At 51.3% G+C, this 25,416-nt stretch overlaps 1 protein-coding gene across 3 annotated transcripts; it reads right to left on the reverse strand.

Moving 5' to 3' along the window:
* NFYC (nuclear transcription factor Y subunit gamma) lies at positions 1-25,030 on the reverse strand. Of its 3 annotated transcripts, none has more exons than XM_050326606.1 (10): positions 24,902-25,028; positions 13,531-13,643; positions 10,105-10,176; positions 9,677-9,790; positions 8,985-9,080; positions 6,137-6,310; positions 5,672-5,830; positions 2,326-2,433; positions 1,579-1,638; positions 1-890 (listed from the first exon to the last, which is right to left on the reverse strand). In XM_050326606.1, exons 2-10 carry the CDS (start codon positions 13,633-13,635, stop codon positions 771-773), a joined length of 1,008 nt encoding a protein of 335 aa, XP_050182563.1. In that variant the 5' UTR covers positions 13,636-13,643; positions 24,902-25,028; the 3' UTR covers positions 1-770. The 3 variants fall into 3 exon arrangements, with proteins under 3 accessions (XP_050182563.1, XP_050182564.1, XP_050182565.1); XM_050326607.1 differs by lacking the exon at positions 24,902-25,028 and adding an exon at positions 21,822-21,956; XM_050326608.1 differs by lacking the exon at positions 2,326-2,433 and having other exon boundaries at positions 24,902-25,030.
* Positions 25,031-25,416: the final 386 nt, after the last annotated feature.

Below are 25,416 nucleotides of genomic sequence, written 5' to 3' on the forward strand. Positions count from 1 at the left end.
TCTGACAAACGCAATTTATTTCCTTTTGCGAAGCTTATATTACATGCATTGACCGAAACCAGTACAACAGGTAACAGCAGGGCTGGGGTCTGCCCTCATTCCATCAGCTTTTCTGGAACAAAGAGGCCAAATTCAAGAAACTTCTGCCCTTAGAAAATACAATCATAATACAAGGAATGTTTTTTTGCTGTTTTTACTTTAATCACTCCTCCCCTACTCCCCTGTGTAAAGACAATGCTCCAAAAGAGGAGGCAGGAGAGGAAAATCTAACACACACACATACACACACACTCCCCCCAAACACCCCTAAAGCCCACTGAGATGGGAGGACCAAATCTAGCTCTATCCAGAGAAAAAAATAAAATACAAACAGAACAGCAGGAATAGAGCTGTTTGTGACACAAACTAGGAGCAGTACCCTCAAGTGTGACTGGAAATAAAAACATTTTACGTGTTGTTCGACGAGATGCTACAAAATTCCTTTTGATCAGTTCTGTCTCAGTTCTCTGGGTTTGAACAAGCAGCTGGATACACTGAAATATTGGTTTAAAAATAAAAATATTGCATTCTTGTCAGAGTCTGTTGGATATTCTCATACCCACCAGAGGAAGGTGTAGAGTGCACTGGAGATTGCAGCCTACTATAGGCTTACTACCAGGTGCAGGTACACAGAGCAGGTGTATTCATTCATCAGACCAGGCTGGTTTGGCAAATGTGAAGGTGGTTTGTGTTGGTTTGCACACAGACAGGACTCGCTCCCAGGTCCCTGCTCAGTCCCCCGTCACCTGCGTGGCCTGGGCGTCCGAGGTCTGGTTGGTGGACTGGATGAACATGGGCTGGGTGATGTCCTGGCCTGCTGGCATTGTCACCTGCTGGATCTGGTACAGCTGCTGCAGAGACAGCATTTGGGAAGGGAAATCCTGTCAGTGCTCATCACACCCACAACACCCTTGGAGGGCTCTTAAAGCACCTCTCAGGTGTCCCCCAAAAAAACCAGAACCACACCCTAAGTTGCCACCAGACATTTGCTGCTCAATCACTGCAGAGTAATTCTGTGAGTTCTGATGCCCAGACTGAGATCAGGCCAATCCTTCCCTGGCAGGGTGGGCAGGCCCTGGCACAGGTTGCCCAGAGAAGCTGTGGCTGCCCCATCCCTGGAAGTGTCCGAGGCCAGCTTGGAGCAGCCTGGGATAGTGGAAGGTGTCCCTGCCCATGGCAAGGGGTGGCACTGAATGGGCTTCAAGATCCCTCCCAACCCAACCCTTCCATGATTCCATGATTCTTATGCAGCAGGCAATAGCTTGATGTCAGTCATTCTAAACTGGTTAAGATTAAAACGGGTCCCACACAGAGAGTGAAGGACTGGATTCATTCACTGGGAGCAAAGGCAGCAGAACACAGAGAACCCACATGAATTAAGACTGGCACAACATTCCCTTATCCTGTTCCAGCTCAGGGTTTGGGAGCAGCAGCAGTGCTCTATGGGGAGGAGCTGATTTGTTGGGACATGCAGGTTTAGGACAGCATTCCTGCCCCTTGACCCCCAAGATGCATCCCCGAGGAACCCCAAGCTCTTACCTGTCCATCTGTGAACTGGCTGAACTGCTGCTGCCCTTGCTGGACTTCTGTCTGCGTTATCTACAGGGACAAGAGCAGTCTGATCACTGACAGCCCCTCCCAGAGGGCCACAACCCCACTACCAACACTCTGCTGCTGCCTTCCGAGAGCTTTTCAGGCTCCTCCAAACTCCATCACCCCACCACGGGCACGGCTCGCGCCGCCGACCACGGCCAGGCTGGCGCTCAAGAACCGAGGACACGGGACTCAGTCCTTCCAAACCAAACACAACCACGTCCTCTCTGACTTCCCCGAGGAGAACGTGGCCTCCAGGATCCCGAAAAGCAGCAGGAAGGCAGAGAAGAAACCCCTCAGCCTCGACAAGAACAGGAGACAACCCGCTGGCAGCACCGCCGGTCCTCGTGTTCCACCTCTCCCGAGAGGCCGCACAGCTCCTCCCTCACCCAGGCAGAAGGAGCAGAAGTGAAGAGAAGGTCGATGAACCCAAGTGTTACCTGCCATCAGCTCAGAAGCAGCGTGAGCTTTGCCCTGAGACAACACACACACACATTTTGCATGCACCTTGCACGGGCGGCTTCCTCGCTCTTTTTGGGGTTTTTTTTTTTGTTACTCTGCCAGAAGGAAGAGGGAGGGAAGAAAGGCAGGAATCCTAGCCCAAGAGCGGGTCAGCTCCCCTGGAACTGGCAGCTTCAGGAGCTGGGGAACAACACTTTACCAGTCAGGTGAGGCCTGCTGTGGAGTGCATACCTGCTGTGCATTGGTTGCAAGCGTCTGGATCTGCCCCTGGACTACCTGGGTGCCTGACACGGGTTGGGCTAAGCGGATATACTGCAGCTGGCCAGCATTCAACTGAACCTGGAGACAAGTGGAGGGGGCAGGGAAAGAAAATTAAACAGATAACTGCGTAACCTCAACACACACAAACTTGCCTGCTCGTTTCCACAACAGAAGTTGGAGTAATGGATGACACCCCCCCCTCCCCGGGGGGAGCCTCAGGTGATTTACAGTTCCCCGGGGAGGAACCACCACAGAGCCTGCCAAGGCAAGAACCGGGGGGGGGCACAGAGCTCCTGCACCTCCCTGAAGCCCCACATTCCTCCTTTCTCCAGGATGGGAGTGGTCAATTAGGAGCTAAAACGTACTAATGGCTCCATTCCTCAGAGCTTTGAGGGCACTTGTTTTTCGTTTTGGTTACAAGTCACTCCTTCGATGTATCATTTCACACAAAGAAAGCTGTTACGAGCTGGCTGCACATGACACTCCTGTCACACCCTGCCAAAAATATTAAAGAATATATGGGACTTTTCTTTTTTTTCCACATAAATAAAGCAAGCAGAGATGACAAAACCCTTTTGGAAGCTTTCAGTGCAACTCTCTGCCAATGTGTGTCAACCCCCACCTGGCAAAGGCTGAGCCTTTCTGGGTCAATACTCCATGTGTAGGATCCAAACCCAAATTTATTCCCTACAGCCCTGATCTCACAAGGCTGGCTGTTTGGGGGTGAGGGATATGAAGACAATATTACCACAGGTCATGATACCAACAGGTAACACTGTTCATTCACACCTGAGAGCAGTAAAAAGGTCCCAGTGTGACCGGTACTACTGCTGGGGTTTTTCATTCTGTGTTATTTACCCTCTACATTTAGATCACAGTCTTGAGGTTAATTATATGCAAATAATGTTTGGAGTTTCCTTCTCTTTAAGAAAGGGAAAGAAGAGCACTTTAAAAACTGCTGACTGATAAAGGCTCAAGAGCCTGGAACGTGGTCTTGGCATTTCCACAAATGCCACCGACTCCACCAGCTGTGTCTGAAAGCTCCAACATAATTTCCAGAGCAAATAAACTCCCCATGAGCAACATTTCAATAAAGAATTCGTTCCTGCACTGAGGTCTCCTGGGAGATCGTGTTTTCCACGCTGGGGGCTGAGATTTTAACCCCACAACTGGACGGGTGAAAGAGATTTGGGAAGAGTTCTTCCAGAAATGAGAGGAAGCTCCAAGGAACCGTCCCAAAGAGGTCTGGTCGAGACACAGAGTAAATGAAACACAAAATTAACGTGGACAAACAAGTGATTATCATTTCACTGATGGACAAACAGAAAAACTGGAAGGAAGGGAATGGAAAAAGAGAAGTCACTTTTCCACAGGCAAGCTGTGGTCCTGGAACAAATGGTACCAGCAGAGTCCATGAGGAAGATTCTTCCCAACACTCCAGAGGTACTTCCAGTTTTATGAGAGAGTTTCAAACCATCATATTTGGGTGATGAAAGATTCTTTGCTGAACCCTCACAGACACCAGAGTGAAGAGGAACTATCACAAGATGGCACTAACTGTGCCAAGAGAGAAAGGAAATAAGGGGAAAATAAGAAAAGCACAGCAGGAAGAGCAGAACAGACCAGAGAGTAAGGACTGGAATTGTGTGAAACCAAAGTGATTTCCAGGCTGGGGAGAAAAACCCTCTCACATGTGGCTCCATGTTCGATTTTATGTCACTTGCTGGAAGCTCCTTCAGCACCAGCTGTGGTTCTTCAACTGGTCATTGTCAAGAAGAATCCTCTTAATCACGGTTAAAACAGGATCTCTGCTGGACAGAGAACTCTGAGTTGTGACTGTTTCATCTAACACTGCTCCAGTGTTGCTGTTCTGCAGCCTTACAGCCTGTCAGAGCTCCAAGTGCCCCCAAAGATGCCACACTATGGGCCCTTGGCCAGATCCTGTCTCTCATCTGCAGCACAAGAAGCTTCTGAGGACCATTCACAGCTCCCTGTTCTTTAGGGCTTCCAGGAAAGAGGGAGGCAGAGGCATGTCCCTGCTCAAAATCAGACCCTAATTACTGAACCTCCAGCCTCACTCTGAAAACACGGGAGCACTTCCCACAGGATCCACCTGCAGAAGGTTTTGGCTATGTCATAAAGAATTCAAGAATTCCTTCTCCTAACAGAGGTCCAAGCCCCTTCTTGTAGTTGCATCATCCACTGGAGACAACTGGGAACAAGTCTGAACTGTTCTGTTCCTGATCCAAGTCAGGGCTGGTGTGATGGGTTCACTCCAGCTGGAGATCTCCTTCCACAAGGCTTTGAGGAACAAGTCTCTTGGAGAGACTTCCAAAAGGAAAAAAAAAACAGGTACCAGCTGAAGATTTAAGAGATGAAAAGAACTTGTAAATTGGAAGAAATGTGGCAACTCCCTCAGTGCAAGCCCTTTTCAGGATGCTCTGGCACAGCCCCAGCGTTTGCCAGACGTGCAGAGGGAAGTGCAGCCAACCTTGCAGGGCCAAACCTGTGTGAAAGCTCAGCTTTGCCACAGCTGTGGGGACACTCAGCAACAGAAATCCAAGTGAAATGCTTGTCTCTTGTCACTGGGGTGACCTTTGGGTTCTGCAAACACTGAACTGGGCTGGTTTTTTTTTTCTGTAAGAGGTGTGAAATTTTCCAGATGGGAAGCAAAAGACTCAGCTTTGTTGTGATTATAAGTTACAGAGAGGGGGAGAAAAGGACTTTTTTTTTAATCCATGGACATGTCAGGATGTTACTGCTGATGCTGGGTACCCAAAAATCTCATTTTTAAGCCACAGTAGGTCTATGCTGATGTGAAGGCCAGGAGATTTCTTCTGGTTCTGCAAAGCCATCCCTCCAAGCAGCTCTAAGCACTTGTAGAAACATTTCTTAGAACACCAAAGTTTATTAATAACTCCCAGATGGCACCTTTCCCACTGAGCCTGCCAGGTCATGACTTCAGATTGCAGAGGCAGAACCAAGTAAAGGCAAAAGAAGCAAATTCTGGTTTATTGAAACCAGGCTGTAGCAAAGAACTGAGGTTTGGCCAGGAAATATTGTATTTATTGCTTCCTAATCATAACCATTTCCCTCAGGGGAAGGTGTCTGGGGTGGGCAATGAGTCTGCACTGGATGGGTTGGATTTATATCCCCCTTCATGTCACACCTGGTTAGTTTTCCTCTCCCAAGTGCAGGAAACACACCACTCAATCCAAACTTCCTCTCCCAGTTAAAAAAGCAAACATATCCAGCCTCATGCCAGAACACCAGCTCACAGTTTGCTCTTCCAACATCCCTGCTGGCAAAATCTTACCGGGATTTGCTGGATTTCCCCCGTGTTGGTGATGATCTGCTGCATGACCTGCATGGTCTGCCCAGTCCCGCTCTGAGCCTGCTGGGTCTGGCCCTGGGGCTGGGCCTGCACTATCTGCACCTGCTGCCCCTCTCCCACCTGCATCGTCACCGGGGTGGTCTGCAAGAAAACAGGGGTGAGGAGCCAGCCAGGGCTGGCACGGCTGGGACACACAGCCCGTCCCCTGCCCCCACTGCTGCCCAGGGAGGCTGAAACCACCCGGGGGGAGCTCAGAACTCGAGGATCTGAACGCCTGGGCACGACCAAAAACCAGCCTTCCATCCCTGGAAGTGTCCAAGGCCAGGCTAGTGGAACAAGATGAGCTTTAAGGTGCCCCCCAGGCCAACCCATTCCGTGATTTCCACGCTGTTAGTGACTGTTCCGAGCACTCCATCCCCCCGGGGTGTCCCAGAGCTCCCGGCTCACCTGGCCTTGCTGAGGCTGGGCAATGATGATCTGTCCTGGCTGGATGGTGGTGGTGGACGTGGTGGTCTGCTGGCCCTGCTGCTGCCCCTGCACCTGCACTGCAGCAGGCTGCTGAGCCAGGGTGAAATAATACTGCACGGGCTCAGCCGGGGTCACGGCCTGGCGCACCTCCTCCTGCAGGGACAACAGGGGAGTGGGGACACAGCAGCGTTCAACCCCTCCCACCCCACGGCCCACACATCCCCCCAACAAAGGGCATTTAACACCTTGCTTGGAGTCCACCTGAAATGATAAAAACCCAACAGGACCCTCGTTTATTCAGCTGCATGGAAATCAAAGCCATTCCCAGTGAGCTGTGGCTGAGAAGGAAATGAATAAAACTACCACGCAATTCCTCAGCAGGAAATTCCATCATCACCTGTTATCTCAGTACAGGAAGACTTGCAAATGCACCAGGAGGATTTACAGAGCCTTTTGTGTGCCACCAAACCCCCTCCTTAGCCCCACCACACACCTCAGTCCAGCTCCGCTGTTGAAACCCCAGGAATAAAGGCCATGGACTTGATGTCAACTGCTGTGCCTTTAGTTATTTATTTAAATCCAGCTTTTCCAGACTGAGAACACTTTCCTGCTGTGGTTTTCCAGCTGCTTCTGCTGGTGTGAAGAACCAAAGGCTCTGCTCTAACTCCCTGTCGCAGCACAGGCTGTGATGCTGCTGCTTTGTTTTATCTCAGGAGACAAAAATCGCTGGTCACTGAAGATATTTCAGGCAAAGGAGTGGATTTTCAGAGGTTATGGTAAGTGGTGAGTTGTTGACCCTCAGGAATCGTAATTCCTAAGCTCCCCAGAGCAGCTGGATGTGGCCCCCTGAGGGAAGATGCAGCTCCCAGACGTTCACTCCATGGCAGAAGGCGTAAACAATCCTCTCCCAGCCACCTCGAGTTCACAGCTGAGAGTGTAGGATGTTTACACGTGCTACAACATGGCACAGTCCCACTTCCACCAGCCTGCTGGACCCCCCTGCTTTAACTGAGCCTTGCTCCTGGATTCCCTTCTGCAGATCCAACTGGGCAGGAGAAGGAAAATTCACATTAAACAGGAGCAGTGGGTGATGTCTGGATGGGCCTCGGGCTTCAGTGAAGAGCCTGTTCACTTGGATGCTGCTTTTTCAGAGGGAGAGCAGCTCAAGGTTTGTTACTGGAGGTTTCTCACCAGAAAAATCACCCCCCAAAGATTAAACTGATCACAGGAACAACTCGTCAGCCTGGCCCTCACCAGTGTGATCCCACAGTGCTGCAAACCACCACAACCAAGCACTGCACTTCCTCCTCCTGCAGCTCACCTCTCCTCACTTCATTAATTCCTCTGAGGGAGGGATTAATACCAAATGCAAATAAATTTTCACCAGGGCACGTCTCCAGTGAACCACAAAACCACATGCACTCAGGAGCTGGGGCTGTTCTCAAGCCCAGGCCTCGGGCAGGTTATTTCTGGAGCGCTCCAATCCTCAATTCCTGGCTGAATCCCGAAATAATTATGGCAACTGAGTACTTGTCTAAGTACCTCTCCCAGGTTCAGTTGCATTTGCCACAGGCAGGAATGGTTTTAAATCCCAATCTGCTCAGAACACGCTCCATCCCATCGTTTTCCGTCCTGTATTTTCCAGCCCCAGCTGGAGTTCCCAGACCAACACAACGTCAGGGCTGCCCTCCCAGCTCTTCCACAGATCCAACAGTGATTTGTCAAACAGGGATAAAACACAGGTTGTGTGGCAGGGATAAAACACAGGTTGTGCCCCCAGCCCCAAAAAAAAGCACAGGAAGATTTTCCCCTGCAGAGCCCTGACCTACATCCCATGGGGTGGCTCCTTCTCCCTTCAACTTCTCCTGCTGGTGATTCCCTCCCTTTGCCCAGCACTTCACCACAAGGACTTCCAGGGGGGAGGGAAAAGAGCAGCCTCCAAAATCCAAGCGCACAGTGGAAGTGCTGGTCTCTACACTCAGAGCAGATACAATTCTGCACGTTATCCAGGATTTATATGGGAATACAGAAAAAATAAACCATGCCAAAGACAAACTTCCCAGTCAAACACTTGCCAGAAGGTGTTTCACATTATATGCTAAACTCCCCAGTGAGGGAGTTTTAAGGACCAGCTGGGATTTTTTCACACTGCAGACCTTCAGAAGCACCAGAAAAGCAGCTGAAGGGAATTGTTATTGTGGGGTTTTTAACATTTTTTAACTGCTGGACAATTCCAGGAGCTGCTGAACAAGGAGCAGCACCACCCAAACAGAGCTGCTCCCTGCGAGAGGTGCCCTGATGGTATCCCAGACTTTTTAATCAGCCAGCCTACCAGGAAAAGAGAAGGGCCATCACTGGCCCCCCTGCCCTCGTGCTGAGCTGAGAGCAGCAGCCTGCTGCTGTAAACATCCGACTGAAAGCTCCTTCCAGCACCTTCCAGCTTCCAGTCAAGGATGTTTACAGGAGCACTGGCTGCCCCAAAGGGTGCAGGAGGGGGATTTCCAAGCCAGCAAGACCTGTTTCTCCCTTTACAAGCCAAAGGGTGCAGCTCAAAACATGCTTTTTGAAGTTAATTTTTTCACCTTTGGGGTCAGAACTATTCGGTGGTTTGTTTGGTTGGTTTGTTTTAAGTCACCTCCCCAAAGTCAGGCTTCTGTAAATCTCCACTCAAGCTCCATAAGAAACCAATTTAAGAACCTGAAAACTACAGTAAATAACCATGTAAAAAAGAGAGGTATAAACCTCTGAGTCTGCATTGCTCAGTTTTAAGCAGAGACTGAAATCCCAGCAGGGAAAGGACAAGACCTGACTCATTTTTAGGCCTCACCTGTCGCTTCGGAGGCTTCAGTTCATCCCTGGGGACGATGTCGATCAGGAAATCGAACTGATCAAACTTTGTGATTGCCATGGCAATGTCATTCCTCTGCAACAACAAGGGGGAAACACTCCTCAGCTTCAGGACCCTGTTTTGCCACTGGACAAATGAAGCTGGAGCTGTTTATACCTGAGTCAAGGGGGAATGTCTTCTCCAGGTGGCAGGTTTTGGAACCAACACCACTTCCTGGAGCTCAGCAAAGCCTCCAAAATGTGAATTAAGGGGCTCTTTCAGGCATTTATTCAACCACCAGATCAGGCTTCCCACCACAGAGGGCTCATGGCAACCACCACAAGCCCTTCAGCATGTTAAAAAATGGGGGAATTCTTCAAAAACCATTTAAAGATCCCAAATGTATCTGAAAAACAGCTTTGCAGAAAGATGACTATCCCTGTATTTCTAATCAATACAGGCACAATCTGACAGCTCTAGATTAGTGTTTTGGTGGGGTTTTTTTTAAATTAAATGAAACAAAAAGCTTTCCAGCTGCCCGGTCACGCTGCACACCGTGCTCTGCACACAGGTTTGCAGTGGCAAACACAGGCAACTCGAGTTCCTGTGTCCAAAACATGCCTCCTGTTGTGGAAACAGTGGGTTTTGGGAGCAGATCTTGGGAGCAGCTGGAGCAGGAGCAGCTCCTTTACCTGCAGAGTCCTGCGCTTGTTGTCCTCGGTGTGGATCCAGGCTCGCAGGGTGAGCTCTGTTATAAAGATCTGAGCAGCCTTGGCAAACAGCACAGGGGCCTCTGCACTGATCATCTGCAATCAAAACACAGCTCCTTTCAAAGGTGTTCTCAGACAAAGAGGAGCTTCATCATGCTGGTGAAAACCCGGGTGTGACAGGTGGATTTGGGGGAGTTTTCTTGGCAGGGTGCCCGTGGGTCTGACAGAGCAGAGCTCCCAGCTTTTTAATTGTACAAGGCCAGGGAACTTTGCATTCAGCTGCTAAAAAAAATGCTTTCAAAATCATAATAACACTGATGGGAATAACAAAGTTCAAGGAATTACAGATCCAATATCCATCAAAAGGGTCAGAAATACTTTAGGGGGAAAAAAAACCACCCTGAGTGTACCTTGACATCTTCATCCAGCTTCATGATCTTCTTGATGCGAGCCAAGGGCAGCTCCTGAACCCTGAAGTCTTTCTGCAGAGAGATTCACATTTGAGAGACTCTTAACTGACATTTAACTGAAAATAAAGGGAAAAAAAAAAAGGTAAACCAAGTCTGCATTGCCTGGAATGACACTGGATAAAATCAATTTGTTTCCTTTCAGGTGTGGCAGCTTCTCCTCAGGGCTGAGAATTCTCTTGCCAGTGTTTTACACTGATTTAATTCCACTCAAACCTTCTTGGGTTTCCCGTTTCACCCCCAAGCTGAAGTGGTTCTGCAGAACAGATTGTTTCTAATACAATCCATTAATCCATTTCTCCACCTATTTATATTTGAAGCCACGAATTCAGTGAAGTTTCCTGGGCCCCACAAAACTCTGGAATTTCCAAAAAGTGAAGCTTCTCCCATTCCTGAGGATAAAAACTGGAATTAAAATAAATCAATCAATCCCACGTGTCGCTGCCAGGAACCTCTTGAAAAGGGAGAAGGGCTGAGGTTACATCCCACTGCATCAGGAATGCAGAATTCCTGCTCATAAAGGGCTTCTTAAAAAAAAAAAAAAAGAATAAAAAAAAGAATAAAAAATCATCTTCCCTTCTTCTTAACAAAAATGTCACAGCAAAATAATAGGAAAGTCATTTCTCTGGGGAAAAAGCACTGCAGGACGTGTTGGGGAAACAAAAGGGGGGAAAATGCTGAAAATGCTGTTTTCTGTTCTAAATTCCTCTTCTAAATTTCTTCCTAGTGAAGAAGAATCTGGATGTTGTGCGTGGCCCAGGCAGGATCCAGCAGGGTGCATTTTATTTAATTCATCTATAACATTTTAATGGATATTTAGATACATTATTGCCTATGTGTGTATATATTATATTAAAAAAGCTTTCTGTGCCTCATTCTGCAGGGAAAAGTGAATGTGGTGCTCCTGCAGGATGCTGAAAATCAGGATTAATTTGGAGTAGGGGTGTCCTTGCAAAGAGTGCTCAGGGCTGTCCCATCTTGACGAGGAAAGTGGGATTTTGGAAGGATTTTGGAAGGATTTGGGGCAATGAGAGGGTTGGGACCTGCTCTTGGAACACACCACACACTCAGGGTGGCCTTTGCAACCAGCACAAAAACAAGTTAAGGGGTTGCTAAGACATGGAAAAACATCTCACAGGGTTTGCTGAGCGGGCTTTTTATTGTTGTTTGGGGTTTTTTCTGGTTGTTTTTTTTTTTTTCCCTTGAGCTCTTTCCTTTTTAAAGGGCCTCGTGAGCTTTGACTGGGACTCACAGGAAGATGAGGAGAAAACTTCTGATTTGTGACATTTGTAACAGTTTTAATATCAACTCCTGTGAACGGGCAAAGCCCTGAATTCTTCCTTCACTAGAAGGGAACTCAGAACAGAAATTTGGAGCAGAAAACACCATTTTCAGCATTCTTTTGTTTCCCTACCACATCCTGCTGGGGTTTTTCCCTGGAGAGATGACTGTGTCCAGGTACAAGACTAGTAAAATCTGTAGATTTTGAGAGAGAGAATGGGAGAAACGGTAAAAATTAAAGCTCCTTTATTCCTTTAAGGCCACGACACACAAATCAAAACCAACAGGCCGGTGGAGGGGAAGGGAAGCCCGAGCAGGACTGGCCCCCACCCAGCAGGACAAGCCTCAGACACCAATTCCTCATCTTTTCTTTTCTCCAAATTAGGTCTGGATGTTTCCACAGGCCTCTTGTAGCTCCCAGTGCAGCTGAAATGCTAAACCCAGCCTAAGCCTGGTTCTTCTTTCCCCAAGGCTGGGCTGCCTCTCCTTCCCATTCCCTCCGAACTCCGGCTCCTTCTCCAGCAGCTCCCCTGAATTTCAGCTCAAAAGCACAAAACCAGGCAGAAACAGCCCCAAAAAGCAGGTGTCCATCAGCTTTCACCCACTGACAGCTTACTGACATCCACATCAACTCAGTAACACCCACAATAAATCCCAGGATTCGATCAGGGGGCACAGCACTGGAATGTTTTCCCATGATATCCCATTTTTTCCCCCCCCACAACTCCACTGCCCTCAGTTAACGTTTCCAGCGAATCCTTAACTTGCAAAGCAATAAATAGATCCTAGGACAGTTAAAAATTAAGCTGCCCATACTTGATAAGCTGCATAATAAACCCCTTTCATGTGGAGATGAAGCCAAACTGCAGCTCCTCAGCACGAGAATTCACTGTGCTGAAAGAGGAAAGTAATTAATTCTGGTTATGCATACAAATTTCTACATCTGGTTCTTTAATCAACTATCTGCACACAGGCTGAAAAAAAGCAGCTTATCTTCAGACTACTGGATTGAGGGGGAGTTTTTACTTTGAAGAGCCTGTCTTAGACTGGAGTTCTTTTGTTTCCAAGCACAGGAGAGTGATTTCAGGCCCACTGGATCACAGGAATGTATCAATCTCCCTTGAAAAGTCGTTTTTATTATATGCCCTTGTTCCCACATCTCTTCTGGGGATGGAACAAAATAGAAGCTACTTAGTCCAGTTCTTATTCTCAGCCTATACAGGATTTTTTTTTTTCCTTAATCCAGCATCTTTAAATTAATAAAGCACCTGATAATGACACACTTGGCATCCAAGATTTTCAGCATTTCCAGCTTGTCAAAGGAGATGGTTCTGGAAGAGGGCATAGAAGCCTAAACCCAAAAATTCATTCACAGAATGGGAATCCAAAGGTAATTTATGGAGGGGGGAAGTTGGATTTGGAACAGCAACTCCCCAGGGCCTTGTCCTTTGGTGTGGCCAAGGGATGCCTGACATGCTGGTCACACATTTACAGTTCAGAACGTGAACAGGAATACAATGTGAGGTGAATCCTCAAATCCCTCAACCTCCTGTCAGCTAAAGCAGCCTCTGGCAGCTCCACTTCCACCTGTGGCTATTTTAGAACCCCTTCTCTTTTCCCTCACAAGCAGAATTCCCCTGGGATTCTCCAGGGCACAGCTACTGAGCCTGTTCAAACAACCCTTAAATCACTTTTGCGTTGTTGTTGAGCCCAGAAGGAGCTGAAGGGCTGAGCTTTCCATCTGCTCTGCTGCCCACACAGGCTGTGACTCCCCACCCCTGGGAGTGTCCAGGGCCACGCTGGACACGGCTTGGAGCAACCTGGGCTAGTGGAAGAACAAGATGAACTTTGAGGTCCCTTCCAACCCAAACCATGCCATGACTGTTGGTATCTCCATTTTTGGGGGGTTTGGAGCCCACAGCCCCTTCTGGGTGATGATTTATCAGCTCTTAAGGCCTCCTTGTCCAGAGTAAGCAGTTCTACTGGGTCCCAGAGCAGCAGGAATGACGTTCAAGCTGAGGTTTATTTTGCTGCCAGGTCCTTTTCCCTGTCAGCTGCCCAGGAACAGCCGTCCCTGGGGCCACTCACCACGGTGAGGTTGCGGATCTCCTCCATCACCCGCGGCCAGAAGGACTGCAGGCTCTGCTGGGCATCGCTGTTCCCAGCCGTGCCGAACCCGCCATCCGTGGACATCCTGGGAGCTGCGAGACACAAAACCATGAGTGAGCGACCAGGGAGGGCAGCAGGGAAAGGATCCCACCCACGGGACAAGGGGGAATGGCTTCCCACTGCCAGGGAGCAGGGTCAGATGGGATACTGGGAAGCAATTCCTCCCTGGGAGTGTCCAAGGATGGGGCTCTGAGCAACCTGGGCTAGTGGAAGGTGTTGGAAGGGGTTGGAACAAGATGATCCTCAAAAGGTCTTTGGGTTCCAACCCAAACCACACCGTGATTCCAAGGCCCAGGAATTTAGGAAAGGGCCAGCCTGGCTAATCCCTCTGGAAAATTGTCAAAATAAGCTATGACAGAACCACTGAAGATATTCACAGCCTCTGCATTTGCTTTTTTTTAAATTTTAATTTGTTTTTCCAAAGATTGAAAAAGAACATTTAAGAGAAGCGTCGCTCCTGTGCCTGTTTGAAGGTGTCACTTTTTGTGGCTTTACACTCGTTTTAAAAATCCCCCTTTCCCTCAGGTATCATCAACAGGAGAAATCGAAACTCTGTACAGTGCAGGGTATCAAAGGCACAGAGATCCAACATTCAAATCTTTTAACTGGAACCACTTCACAAAGCCAAGGCTTTCTGCAACTGCAGGGTGTTCCCAGCGTGCTCGTTATTCCACTGGTTCCCGAGGATGTCCGTGCATTCCTCGGGATGTGCCTCTCTGCAAGCAGCTTTACCTGCAGTGTGCACCTCGAGCGACCAAGGAGGAAACACAGGGATGAAAAGAACTGGGATCAGGCTCTCCCTGCATCCAGGCTGGGCTGCTGGGATGGGGAAGACATCAGGATACACAGCATTGATCCACCTCACCCTCAGGTGACCCAGTGACACTGTCCAGGTGCAGGTTGAGCTCCAGCTGACACAATTCCTTCCTCCCCACGAATTCCCAGATCGAGCCGTGCCTTTCTGACGAGGAACTCTCCGACCAGCCCCAGTTAATATTAACACCAGGTCAGACACACAGCCCAGGAATCCCTGGGAACAGCAGGAGCAGCTCTGCTGGCTGTGTCTGTGTGACAGGAGCACATGGCTCCGGCAGGATTCCCAATGGGATGGCAGCCTGGAAGGACGGGGGACAAGTGCCAAAAGCACAGGGCCTGCTGAGACACATCCCCAGAGGATGGGACTCGGTGATTCCCAGGCACTGAGAGCAGCTTGGGAACGCCAGGAGAGCCACCAGGGTCAGCCAGAGCCGCCCTGAGTGCCCAGGAATGACACAACAAATCCCTGTGTCCCACAGCACAGAGGAAGGCGCCACATTCCCACAGGGAAAGGTCTCCAGCCACACCTGGATATCGGTGTGTCTTTTTCCACCGAGCAGATTTAGCCCCAACACAGGCACAGCCCTTTCCTCCTGATCCCATTCCACGTAAAGGTTTATTTCAGTCCTCCCTCAACCCACAGGGAATCACCAGGAATTCCCAAATGCACTATTCCGAAGCAGTGGGGATCTCTGACACTGTTCCTAAGGGATCAAAGGGATGGATGTCAGACAATCAGCCCGGCACCTCCTGCAGGCTCCACTCGCCAAGGCAGAGAATGAACCCTTGTATTTTAATTCCTGGGTGTGGGAATCTGACAGGGAATGACAAGGAGCACGTCAGGAGGTTGTATTTTCAGTCTCCAAGCAAGACAGGAAGAATTCCAGGTAAGGAAAAGATGGAAATAAGTGACTGACAAGTTACCTGCTGACTCTTCAACAACTATTTGCATTATAATACAACCTGCCTACAAAGTGAGGTATTTCAAGTATTTATAAGAAGATACAGAGATATAAATATTCCAATGAGTGTTAAATTGGTTCTCCCTCACCTTGATCTTTGTCAAATGCAGACAAAAAATAGTTTAGGCACATAAATAAAAGGTAATCCTTGAAAACCTGCTGTGGCCTGGCAATATTTCAACACTAGACGGGGTCTTGGGTGCCTGTGGGGATGCAATTCATCTTGGGGACAAGGCAAATCACCTCTCAAGGCCTCCAAAATATAAATTACTGTTGCATTTAACCCACTTAAGTGCTGTGCTGGGAAATAATGCTGCAGGTAACCCGATGAAACAACAGGTTAAAATAGAAGGAAAAAATTGTAAAGGAGGAAAGAGGAAGAAAATTTCAGCACCACGACATTTCTTGCACTAAATATCTGTGTGTTCAGCCAGGCTGCAGGAAGAGCCAGAAATGGTTTGCTTGGGGCATCTATAATTCAAAAAGGTCCTGCTGATGAACACAAAAAAATCCCTGTGTTCAAGTTAAACACGGTTGTTTGAAGTTCAACTACTTTGGTGACTATGGATGTTTTGTGATAAATTGATTGAGTAAGCAGGGAGTCACCAACAAGCTGATTTGTCAAAAAACTTGCAGAAAACAATCACTCTATAAAAGCCTAAGCAGGTTCAAACTGCTCAGAACATGAGTACAGGAATTTCTGCTCATTAACACAGAAATGGTTTGAAGGTGCCTGAAAGCATCAGAGGAGGATTGTCAAGGTAAAAAAACCCAAGTGTCACACGAACCTACAGCTCTGCGAGACAAACCTGAGCAGTGAAACCATTCCTGGGCAATGAGGTAATTCCTCCAGCCAAGGAGAAGCCAAGCTCTCCTCTTGCAGAAATCCTCCCAGCAGGATTAGTGGCAGCAAAAAGCTCCCCAAGCACACCCTGGATGCTGCTGTAAGGGAGAATCCTCAGGTTTCACACAGCTGTGCTCTGGTGACCCTGGATGAGCTGAACTACCTGAGCCCCCAAAAACCAGGCTCTGAGATGCCCCTGCAGGAGAATCTCGGTGAGGAGGTTCCCACACACAGACTGAGGGCAGGGACACCTCACTGAGGCAAAGAGCAGCAAGAAAACAACACTCCCCCCAAAAAACAACCCACACAGGGCAAGAAACGAGGGAATGGAAGTGTCCAAGGCCAGGCTGGACAAGGCTTGGAGCAACCTGGGCTAGTGGAAGGTGTCCGCTGCCCATGGGGATTGGAAATAGATAAATCTCTAAGGCTCCTCCCAGCCCAAACCATCCTGTGATTCTGTAAGGACAGGGAAGGCTGGGATACACCTGCTTCCCAACAGCCAACCCACCCACACAGCCCAGAACGTGCTCCATCGACACAAACATCTTCTTTCCAGACTAAGGGAAAGAGAAACTAAAGGCCAAAAAAAAAAAGCTGAGGCCTGGGCAGAAAGAGCCCAGGGGTGATTACAGAGCACATTAACAGGCACATCCCAGCAGCTCCACCAGCAGCACTCAGCAATTAAGAGCTTTTCCGCTCACCCGAGCACAACACCTTGGACAAACACTCAACTTCCCAAATCCTGGGGCAGCTGACAAATGTGGAACAGCTTCACTTCACAGGAGGGCAAAGGAAGCATGAACACACCTCTGCTGTCTGTGGCTGGGATTTGGGGGCTTTGCTGTGACTATTTTTGTGAACAGATGCTGGTTTGTGCTCTTTCCTGGGTGCCCTGGGAAGAGGGGAGCAGCCAAACGGAGCCGCCTCCCCCCGGACAATCCGCCACTTCAGCAGGAACTGGGATGGAAAACACAACCTACAGGAAAATCACTAACAAACCCAACATCTCTGAGCTTGCAATTCCACCCAGAGCAGGTATCCAGAGCTCTCTGTCTGGAAAAACACCAGCCAGGAGCAGCCCATCTGACACATCCACAACCACAGGACATTCCCAGGCATCACCAGGGAATGGGAACAGAAGGAAAACGTCCCCATCCAGTCAGGGTCATGTCACAGCTTCTGACAAGCTTCTCCCAGGCTGGGCCTGACTAAGGAATCAACCAAACAGGGTGGGGAGCAGATCTAAATGAAATCTATCCAAATATCCAAAGGGATATGCAAACAGCCAGAGGGAAGTAATTAAGAGCCTGGGGGCTGTCCCTGAAGGAGGGGAGGGCTCAGCAGCAGCATCATCACATCCCACAGGTCCTGGTGCTGTCAGAAATGGCAGGTTCTTTGCATACCAAACAGCCACATTCCCAGGATTTAGGTGATGGGAAGGAGCCCCTTGTGTTGCAGGGCAAAAGCAGCACATTCCACCCAAGTGTCTCAAAAAACAGCTGACACTGAAGCACCACGGAAGGTAAGGAGAAACGAGACACAAGCCCAAATGTTTTGCCTTAAAGTCCTTAAATTGCAGCTACAAACAAGGAGAACACACAAATATTTCTGGAAACAAATCCCCTCCACCAGATCCTGCCATGAGGCAAGCACACATTTACCACCTCCAACACTGAGGGTGTTTAAGGGCTCCCACCCCTCCAAAGAACTCCTCCCCAAACTCTCCTGAAGTGGTTTTACAACCACCACTATCCCCCACCAAAAGTCACAAGTTAACCATTAGGAAGTAGCTTTAAAGAAAAAAAAAGAGGAAATTCATGGCTTGTTCTTTCCTTTTCTGTGTTTTAAACACACCGTTTTTTACCAGGCAAAAAAACCCCAAACCCCGACACCACAGCACCCAGAAAAACAGCCTGGAAGTCTGAGGAATAAAAACAAGAGGCCAAAAAGTGAGTGTTCAGATCCAACACCAATCCCAGCATTCCCTGAGCCTTCCAGTGTGCTGCAGGAACTCCCCACACTGTGTGTTTTGGGAGCCTCTCCTTGATTTAAAAGTAAAATGCAGCTGAATGTCTAAAGAATGAGCTCTGTGTAGCACCAAGTGCCAGACACCTGATCCTGCCAGGAGCAGGAGGAACAATCCAGCAACCCACAACTGCTTTTCCTGAGGAGGATAAACACAGTTTGATATGAATTTAGTAACACATCCCTTTAAATGGGAGCAAAGGCTTTGATGTAGGAGAAAGCACCTCCAGGAGCTGCTGCTCTTCCTTAAACTGGAGCAATTTGCAGCATCAAGGTATCAAATGGAGAATAAATCCCGAGTTTGAAGTGGACTAGGAGAGCAATCTCAGGGACTGGAGGAATTCTAAAAGGCTGCAGCCCCACAGCACCTGTGGCTCCAACCTGGCCTTGGACACTTCCAGGGATGGAGCAGCCACAGCTTCTCTGGGGAATCCTTTCCAGCCCCTCCCCATCCTCCCAGGGAAGAATTTCTCCCCATCTCCCATCTGACCCTGCCCTCTGGCAGGGGGAAGCCATTCCCCCTTTTCCTGTCACTCCAGGCTCTGGTCCAAAGTCCCTCTCCAGCTTCCAGAGTTATCCTTATAAAAAGGAAGCAGGAACACTTGTAAAACGAGGCATAACTGACTCTCTAACCCACAGCAGCACACTGACATCCCCATCATTTCAGCACTAATGACAACAGGATTATTAAAGCACGAAAACTTCCATTAGTATGGACAGGCAACAGATTAAGAACAAAACTACAGCTGAAAGACAGGCCCAAATCAGATTTATTTATCCAAAAGATACAGGAACTCCCTCCCAGTTCTACAGCTGAGTGCTGTAAAATCAAACTGGGCTTCCCATGAGCAGAAAAGTCGAATAAACTGGATGATTTTAAGGGTTGCAGGGTTACTGTTCTATACTTACCTATTCCTATTTATATTTTTTTCTATATAAAAATCTCTCTCTGGTTCTGCTGTTCTATAGAACAGCCAATGTTCCTGTCACTGGGGTAAGTTCCATTATCAAATGGCATCTTGCAAAAGTTCAACTCAATTCTTTCCCCAGGAACAGCCTCAAGTCTTTCACCTCCCTGAGATCTGCAGATCTTCCTTAACTCCAGCACGGTGAAATCAGGGGGGGTTTCACCTCTTTTATTTTTTTTTTTTACTTTATAAAAAGTGTTCCTTTATTATAAACCCGCCAATCTCCACCCTCCAGGGTCACCTTCAGTGCAGGAGCAGACCCAGCTCAAAGTGACCTGCCCTGATTGAGCAGGAAGTGACCAAATAAACAGGCAAGGGAAGAAAATGCCCTCAGTGAGGTCTCAGCACGGAGAAAACCTGACATTTTTGAGAACAAACCAACAAAAAAACCCACAAAACCACCCTTTTTTTAAAAAAACCCCAACTTTGGCAGGTGTCCTGAAGTTTGTTCTTGCTGCCAGTGCCCCTTGTAAGAGCTACCGAATTTTCTGCCCCTCTGAAGCAGAAGGCAAACTGACTTTATCACTCTGAAACACGAGATAAACTCGTGTTTATCTCCTTTAGCAAAACACAAACAACAATTCAAGAGTTTAGGGGCCCAAATCTCCACGTTTGAATTCACTCAGCAATAAAGCCCTGTAATGAAGAAAAGCACTTGGTGTGCCAACTCCATTAAAATACAGATGTCACCCCCATTATATAAATGCAAGATATTAGTCCGATTAAACAAAATAAACCCCAAATACACTGGCTGGAAAGGTGACCTCCTGAGGGCACCCAGCACCTCACACGAACCCTCCTCCTCCTCCTCCTCACTGAGGAGCCCAACTTGGGACCTTCTAAAATGTCCTTTTTCCCTTCCAGGTTAAAACCCTAGGAATAAAACTCAAAAAAAAAAAAAAGCTCTTAGGAAATAAAACCTCCTAGGGGAAAAAAAAAATCAACAACTAGAAAATAAAATTTCTAGACCAAAAAAAACAAACCACACTTCACAGGGGACACACAGATTTCACTGATTAAAATGGGACTTCAAGGACCTTCCTGCCCCTTATGGTGCTGGGGAAAAAAAAAAAAAAAAGGTCAGGAATTGGTGTAATTTGTTAATAAATCCATTTACAGAGTTCCCAGGTTTTTCCCGCTGCTCTTGACCTAGAAAGATCAAGCAGCACCTCTTCTTGCCCAGCCTCCTGCGAGCTGGAGCCACGAAATGTGACAAATATTGGGTGCAACCAAGACTTCTTGCAGGGTTTTTAATTCTAATTTATGGTGCCAGCACCTCAGAGCACGCTGCAGCTGAGCACACCCCACTTTGGAGGCAAATACATGAAAGAGGCTCATTTTTGCCTCAAGATGCTCGCAATGACCTTCATTACTCACGGTGAACCCCCCAGTCCTGGCCCACAACCTGCTCCAGGAGCTCCTGGAACGTCCCCCACGACTGGGAGCTGACTTGTGGTGACATTTCCCTTTCTCACACGCCAAGAAGTTCCATCAGCAGGGATGAGGCGCTGCCTTAGTCTGTTTTACAATAAAAAATTCAAACCCAAACTACCCCAAACAACAACTCTGGGGCTGGGACAACCCGGGGTGAAGCCCCAAGGCCGTGGAGATCCTGAGAGGGGGCTCAGAGCAGGTTCCTGTGCCCGGGACCCGCTTCCTAAAAGCCCTACAAAAACAGGCTGAGCGGCGAAAATTCCCTCTCCTTATGCCCAAACCCCACTTTTAAGGCCAACGAGGAGCAGGGAGGGAGGGAAGGAGAGGGGAGAAGGGCGAGGGCACACGGAGCTGTGTCACCCCGAGAGGACAGGACGGAGCAGCAGCTCCGAGCATCCCCCCCCAAGGAATGTCTGCAATGTGATTCACCTCCCCGGCCCAAAACTTAACTTTAATCGGGATCTCCCGGCTCTCCGCCAGTGCCCGGCGGGACCGGATCCGTTGTTTGTTTTTTATCCCCCACCTTCGCCGTGTTTTTTTTTTTTGTCGTTTTTTCCTTTTTTTCCCCTCGGTCCAAAGTGCCGCGAACAAACTTTGTCCTTCACCGCGGCGGCTCCGAGCTCTGGCATTTCAAGGTCACTCGTGCAGGCCCCGCTCCAAGTTGTGCCGAGGCGGCGGCGGCGGCCGGGGGGGTCCCGGGGAGGGGTCCCGGGGGGTCCCTGGGAGGGGTCCCGGAGCCCCTCCGGGCTGCGAACCCCCCGTTCATCGCTGCTCCCCGCGCTGTCAGCGCCGCCCGTGACCTTCGGGGGGGGATGCGGGGGGGGAGGAGGGGGTGTCGGCGATAAAAACGATAACAAAGGGTCGTTCGTGCCCGCCGGGGGTCTCGGGGTGCGGGGGCACCGCCACCCCCTCCCCGGGCAAGGGCGGAGCGCGGGGGCCCGCGGCGCGGGGCACGGCAGGGAGGGCGACCCGCCGCTTTCACCCCCATCCCCGCACCCCCACGCGCCGCGGGGACCACCGGGGGGGTCACCCCGCTGTTCTCCGCGCCCCCCCAACCTCCCCCATCCCACCGGGCGCACGCAACACCGGGGCGAGCATCCCCCGCGGCGCCCGCGGCCTGCCCGCCCCCGCAGCGCGGCGCGGCGCCCCCCGGGCACTCACCGGCGGGCGGGGGGTGACGGCCATGCCCCCCGTGTGCGGCGGAGCCCCCGCGGGGCCGGTGCCGGGGGGTCCCCCCCGCCTGAGGGCCGGGCCGGGCCGAGCCCGCGTCCGCGCTAACGGCGGCGGCCCTGCGCGCCCGGCTGCGCGCGCCCGGCCCGCCCCGCGCCCGCGCCCATTGGCTGCGCGCCCCGCGGCCCCCCGCGCCCATTGGCCGATGTCTCGGCCCTCCCCTGCCGAGCCCCGCTCCCATTGGCCGCCGCCCCGGCGCAGCCTCGCCGGCCGCTTCCTGCTTCTGAAGTTACCTTGAGCGGCGGCCGCAGGGGTCAGCGCTGGCCCCGCCCCCCCGGCCCCGCCGCGCTCCCATTGGCTGCTTCCCCGCCCCCCCGCCGTTCGAACGCGCTGGTGCGGCCGCTGATTGGCCCGCCCCGCTGTCACTCTCCCAGAGGGCTCCTCCCGCCCGGCGGGTCACGGGGGCGGCGCGCGCGCGAGAGGGCGGCGGGAGCGCGCGCGGGGCCGGGAATCGTGGAATCAGGGAATGCCGGAGGAATCTGGGGCTGGACGGGCCTCTGGGCATCACCCAGTCCAGCCCCCCTGCCCGGGCAGGGCCGCCCGGAGCAGGGGACACAGGGACGTGCCCAGGTGGGTCTGGGATGCCCTCCCTGGGCAGCTGTTCCAGGCCCTGCCACCTCCATGGAAAGCAGTTCTGCCTCAGGCTGAGGTGGAACCTGCTGTGTTTTAGTTTATGGCCACTGCTCCTTGTCCTGTCACTGAACAGAGCCTGGGACCATCCTCTGCCACCCCCTGGAGATTTCTGCATGGATTGAGGAGATATTTGTGGGATTGATGGATCCCCTCTCCAGGCTGAGCAGGCCCAGCTCCCCCAGCCTCTGCTCATCCCAGAGATGCTCCAGACCCCAGAATCATCTCTGTGGCCTCCGCTGGACCTTCCCCAGCAGCTCCTGGTGGTTCTCACCCTGACACAGCTCTGGATGTGCCTCCCCAGGGCGGAGCAGAGGGGCAGGACCCCCTCCCTGACCTGCTGGTGCTCCCAGTGGGAACAGGCACATATGGAAACCACCATGGATCACACACTGCCACTCCCACGTGTCTCCAGACACCAACAAATAACCCACAGGACGAGAAAAAAAAAACAACAACAAAAACACCACAGGTTTCCTTCCAAACTCCCCGGTTTGGCAGGTCCCTGGCACAGCCCCGGATCCCTCTGGCATTCCCGGCATTCCCACCTGCAAACACCAACAATTCCCCTGCACAGCTTTAACCACACGCCAGCTTCACCCTCCCCAAGCCCCCAGCACCCCTCTGGATCGGCTGGAAAGCTGGGAATGCCGTGCTCTCCAAGCCCAAGGAGGTGTTTTTTATCCCCTGGACACGCAATTCCCAGCGGATTTCCAGCATCCCAAGGTATAATTTACTGCTTGGAAATAACGTGCCGAAGGGATTATCCCGAGGGAAAAAAATATTGGGAAGCACAGCCAAGGCTCGACTGGTCCTGCAGATGAAATCAGTTTGAAATCTGACAGCGAGGGGAGATTAATTTAAAAATAGACCTTTCCCCGGTGGTTTGGTCAATGCAAGTGGTTAAAACACGACTTTAAAATAAATAAATACACTCTGTTCTCTTCCTGTGTCATTCCTCAGATAAAAGCCTGGGCCTGGAAGCTGCGGAATTCTGACTATTGGAGGTATGTGAGGTACTTCTGGTGGTATGAAAAACAACGCCAAGCAGCCCCAGCACCTTTTCCTGCGGAGCACAGGAATGCCTGGCTGGAATTCCCACTGCCCAAACACATTCCTGTGTGCTCTGTCACATCCCAAGGACCCCCCTGTCACCCTTCTGCTCACAGGAATGTCCAGGAACAACCCAGCACAGCCACTGAGCTGCTGCTCCCAGAGTATTTAATAATTCTACGTGACAGTCAAAAACTGATCAATTTTGGGATCAGTAAAGGGCTTATTTCTGGGGGGAAAAAAACCCCACCTAAATTAATGTTGGCAAGTCCCTAAGTGAAGGGTTTATCTGTGGGGGAAAAACCCACTGAAATGATTTGGGAAGCCCTTCTGTAAAAGGGTTCATTTCAATCATTGCAGCTGTTCTTGCTCTGGAATCTCAAAGGGTTGAACCTTTCCCTGAGATCCAACCTGACCCTGCCCTGACAGAGCTCCAGCATTCCCTGAGGGCTGTCCCTGGTTGTGACATCCCACACCAGGGTGTCCCCACGACACCCAGGGACGGTACCTGGGCCCAGGCTGGAACAGAGCCCGGATCACCTGAGGACAGACAGACCCAGCAGGAATAGCCCAGTCCAAAAACAGCACCTAATTTAAAGAGGACACAGATAAACCTAAGAAAAGACACGGGATGTTGCCAAGGGCAACGGCAGCCAGGGATGTCGGATGGCCCAGGAGGGAAGTTTTGTAGAACTGGAAGGAAAGGGAACCACCCTGGAACACAGCTCAGCCACCACGAGAGCCAACACTGTCACCCCCACTGTCCTGTACCCCCAACCAGCCCTGAGCCCCCCAAACCTGCCCAGGTAACGCTGCAGCTGGAGAATGAACCGGCCCCAGTGAAATCCCACCAGGCCAAAAGAATTCCCTCTGAATGGGAATGGTTTGGGTTGGAAGGGAAGTTAAAGATCACAGAGCTTCACCCCCTGCCACGGGCAGGGACACCTTCCACTGGCCCAGGCTGCTCCAAGCTGGCCTTGGACACCTCCAGGGATCCAGGGGCAGCCACAGCTTCTCTGGGCAACCTGTGCCAGGGCCTGCCCACCCCAGGGGTCCCGATCCGGTCCCGGTTCCCCCCGATCCGATCCCGATCCGGTCCCGGTTCCACCCCCGGGCCGGGCGCGCGCGGGACAACGGTCCGCTCGCAGTCCCCTCCGCGGTCCGCTCCGCGCCGCCCAATCAGCGCCCGGCCCGTCCCGCCCGCCTCCCCCGCGCGGGCCAATCAGCGCGCGCGCCCGTTGGGGTGGAAGGGAAAGGGGGCGGGGGAGCCGCCCCCGCCCCGCGCCCCCTCACGGGCCGTCCCCGCGCCGCCCTCCCCGCGCACTCACCGGGGCGGCCCGCGCCGCGACCTCCCGCTGCTCCGCGCGGCGCCCGCGCTGCCTCCGGCGCGGCTCGGCGGCGGGAGGCGGGAGGGGAAGGAGGCTCCGGGTGTTGGGGTGGAGGGGTGGGGGGGGGCGACCGGAGCGGAGTGAGCGCCCGGCGGCCGAGAAACAAGATGGCGGCGGGGCCGTGAGGCGGAGGCTCCGCCCCCTTCCCCCCTCCCGCCTCCGCGGGCCGCGGCGGGCGCGTGACCCGGCGGAGATCTCGCGAGAGCGGCGGGGGCGGGAGCGGGAGGGGCCATGGCGGGCCCGGCGTGAGGGGAAGGGGAGCGGCCGAGCCCTGAGGGGCGGACAGAGCCTCTTCCTTGCACAGATCCGTCCTGTCCGGCGCCCCTGCGGGCCGCGCCTCCCGTCAGGTCTGTCCCAGGTGTTCCCCAGCCCGCCTTCCAGGTTTTTCCTTTGTAAAACGAGCAGGTGGCGCTTCGCTTCGTGAAGCGTGCTTGTAATAAATTGGGTGGTGGATA

Source organism: Myiozetetes cayanensis, unplaced genomic scaffold (assembly GCF_022539395.1).
Source record: "Myiozetetes cayanensis isolate MyiCay16 unplaced genomic scaffold, myiCay2020 scf31, whole genome shotgun sequence".
NCBI lineage: Eukaryota > Metazoa > Chordata > Aves > Passeriformes > Tyrannidae > Myiozetetes > Myiozetetes cayanensis.

Bases quoted from the DNA above. Each gene is read 5' to 3' on its own strand.
- NFYC (XM_050326606.1), bottom strand. From the start codon at position 13,635: ATGTCCACGGATGGCGGGTTCGGCACGGCTGGGAACAGCGATGCCCAG. The intron at 10,177-13,530 runs GTGAGTGGCCCC...ATCTCTCTGCAG, and splicing joins AGATCCGCAACCTCACCGTG to AAAGACTTCAGGGTTCAGGA. The intron at 2,434-5,671 runs GTAAGATTTTGC...ACTTGTCTCCAG, and splicing joins GGGAAATCCAGCAAATCCCG to GTTCAGTTGAATGCTGGCCA.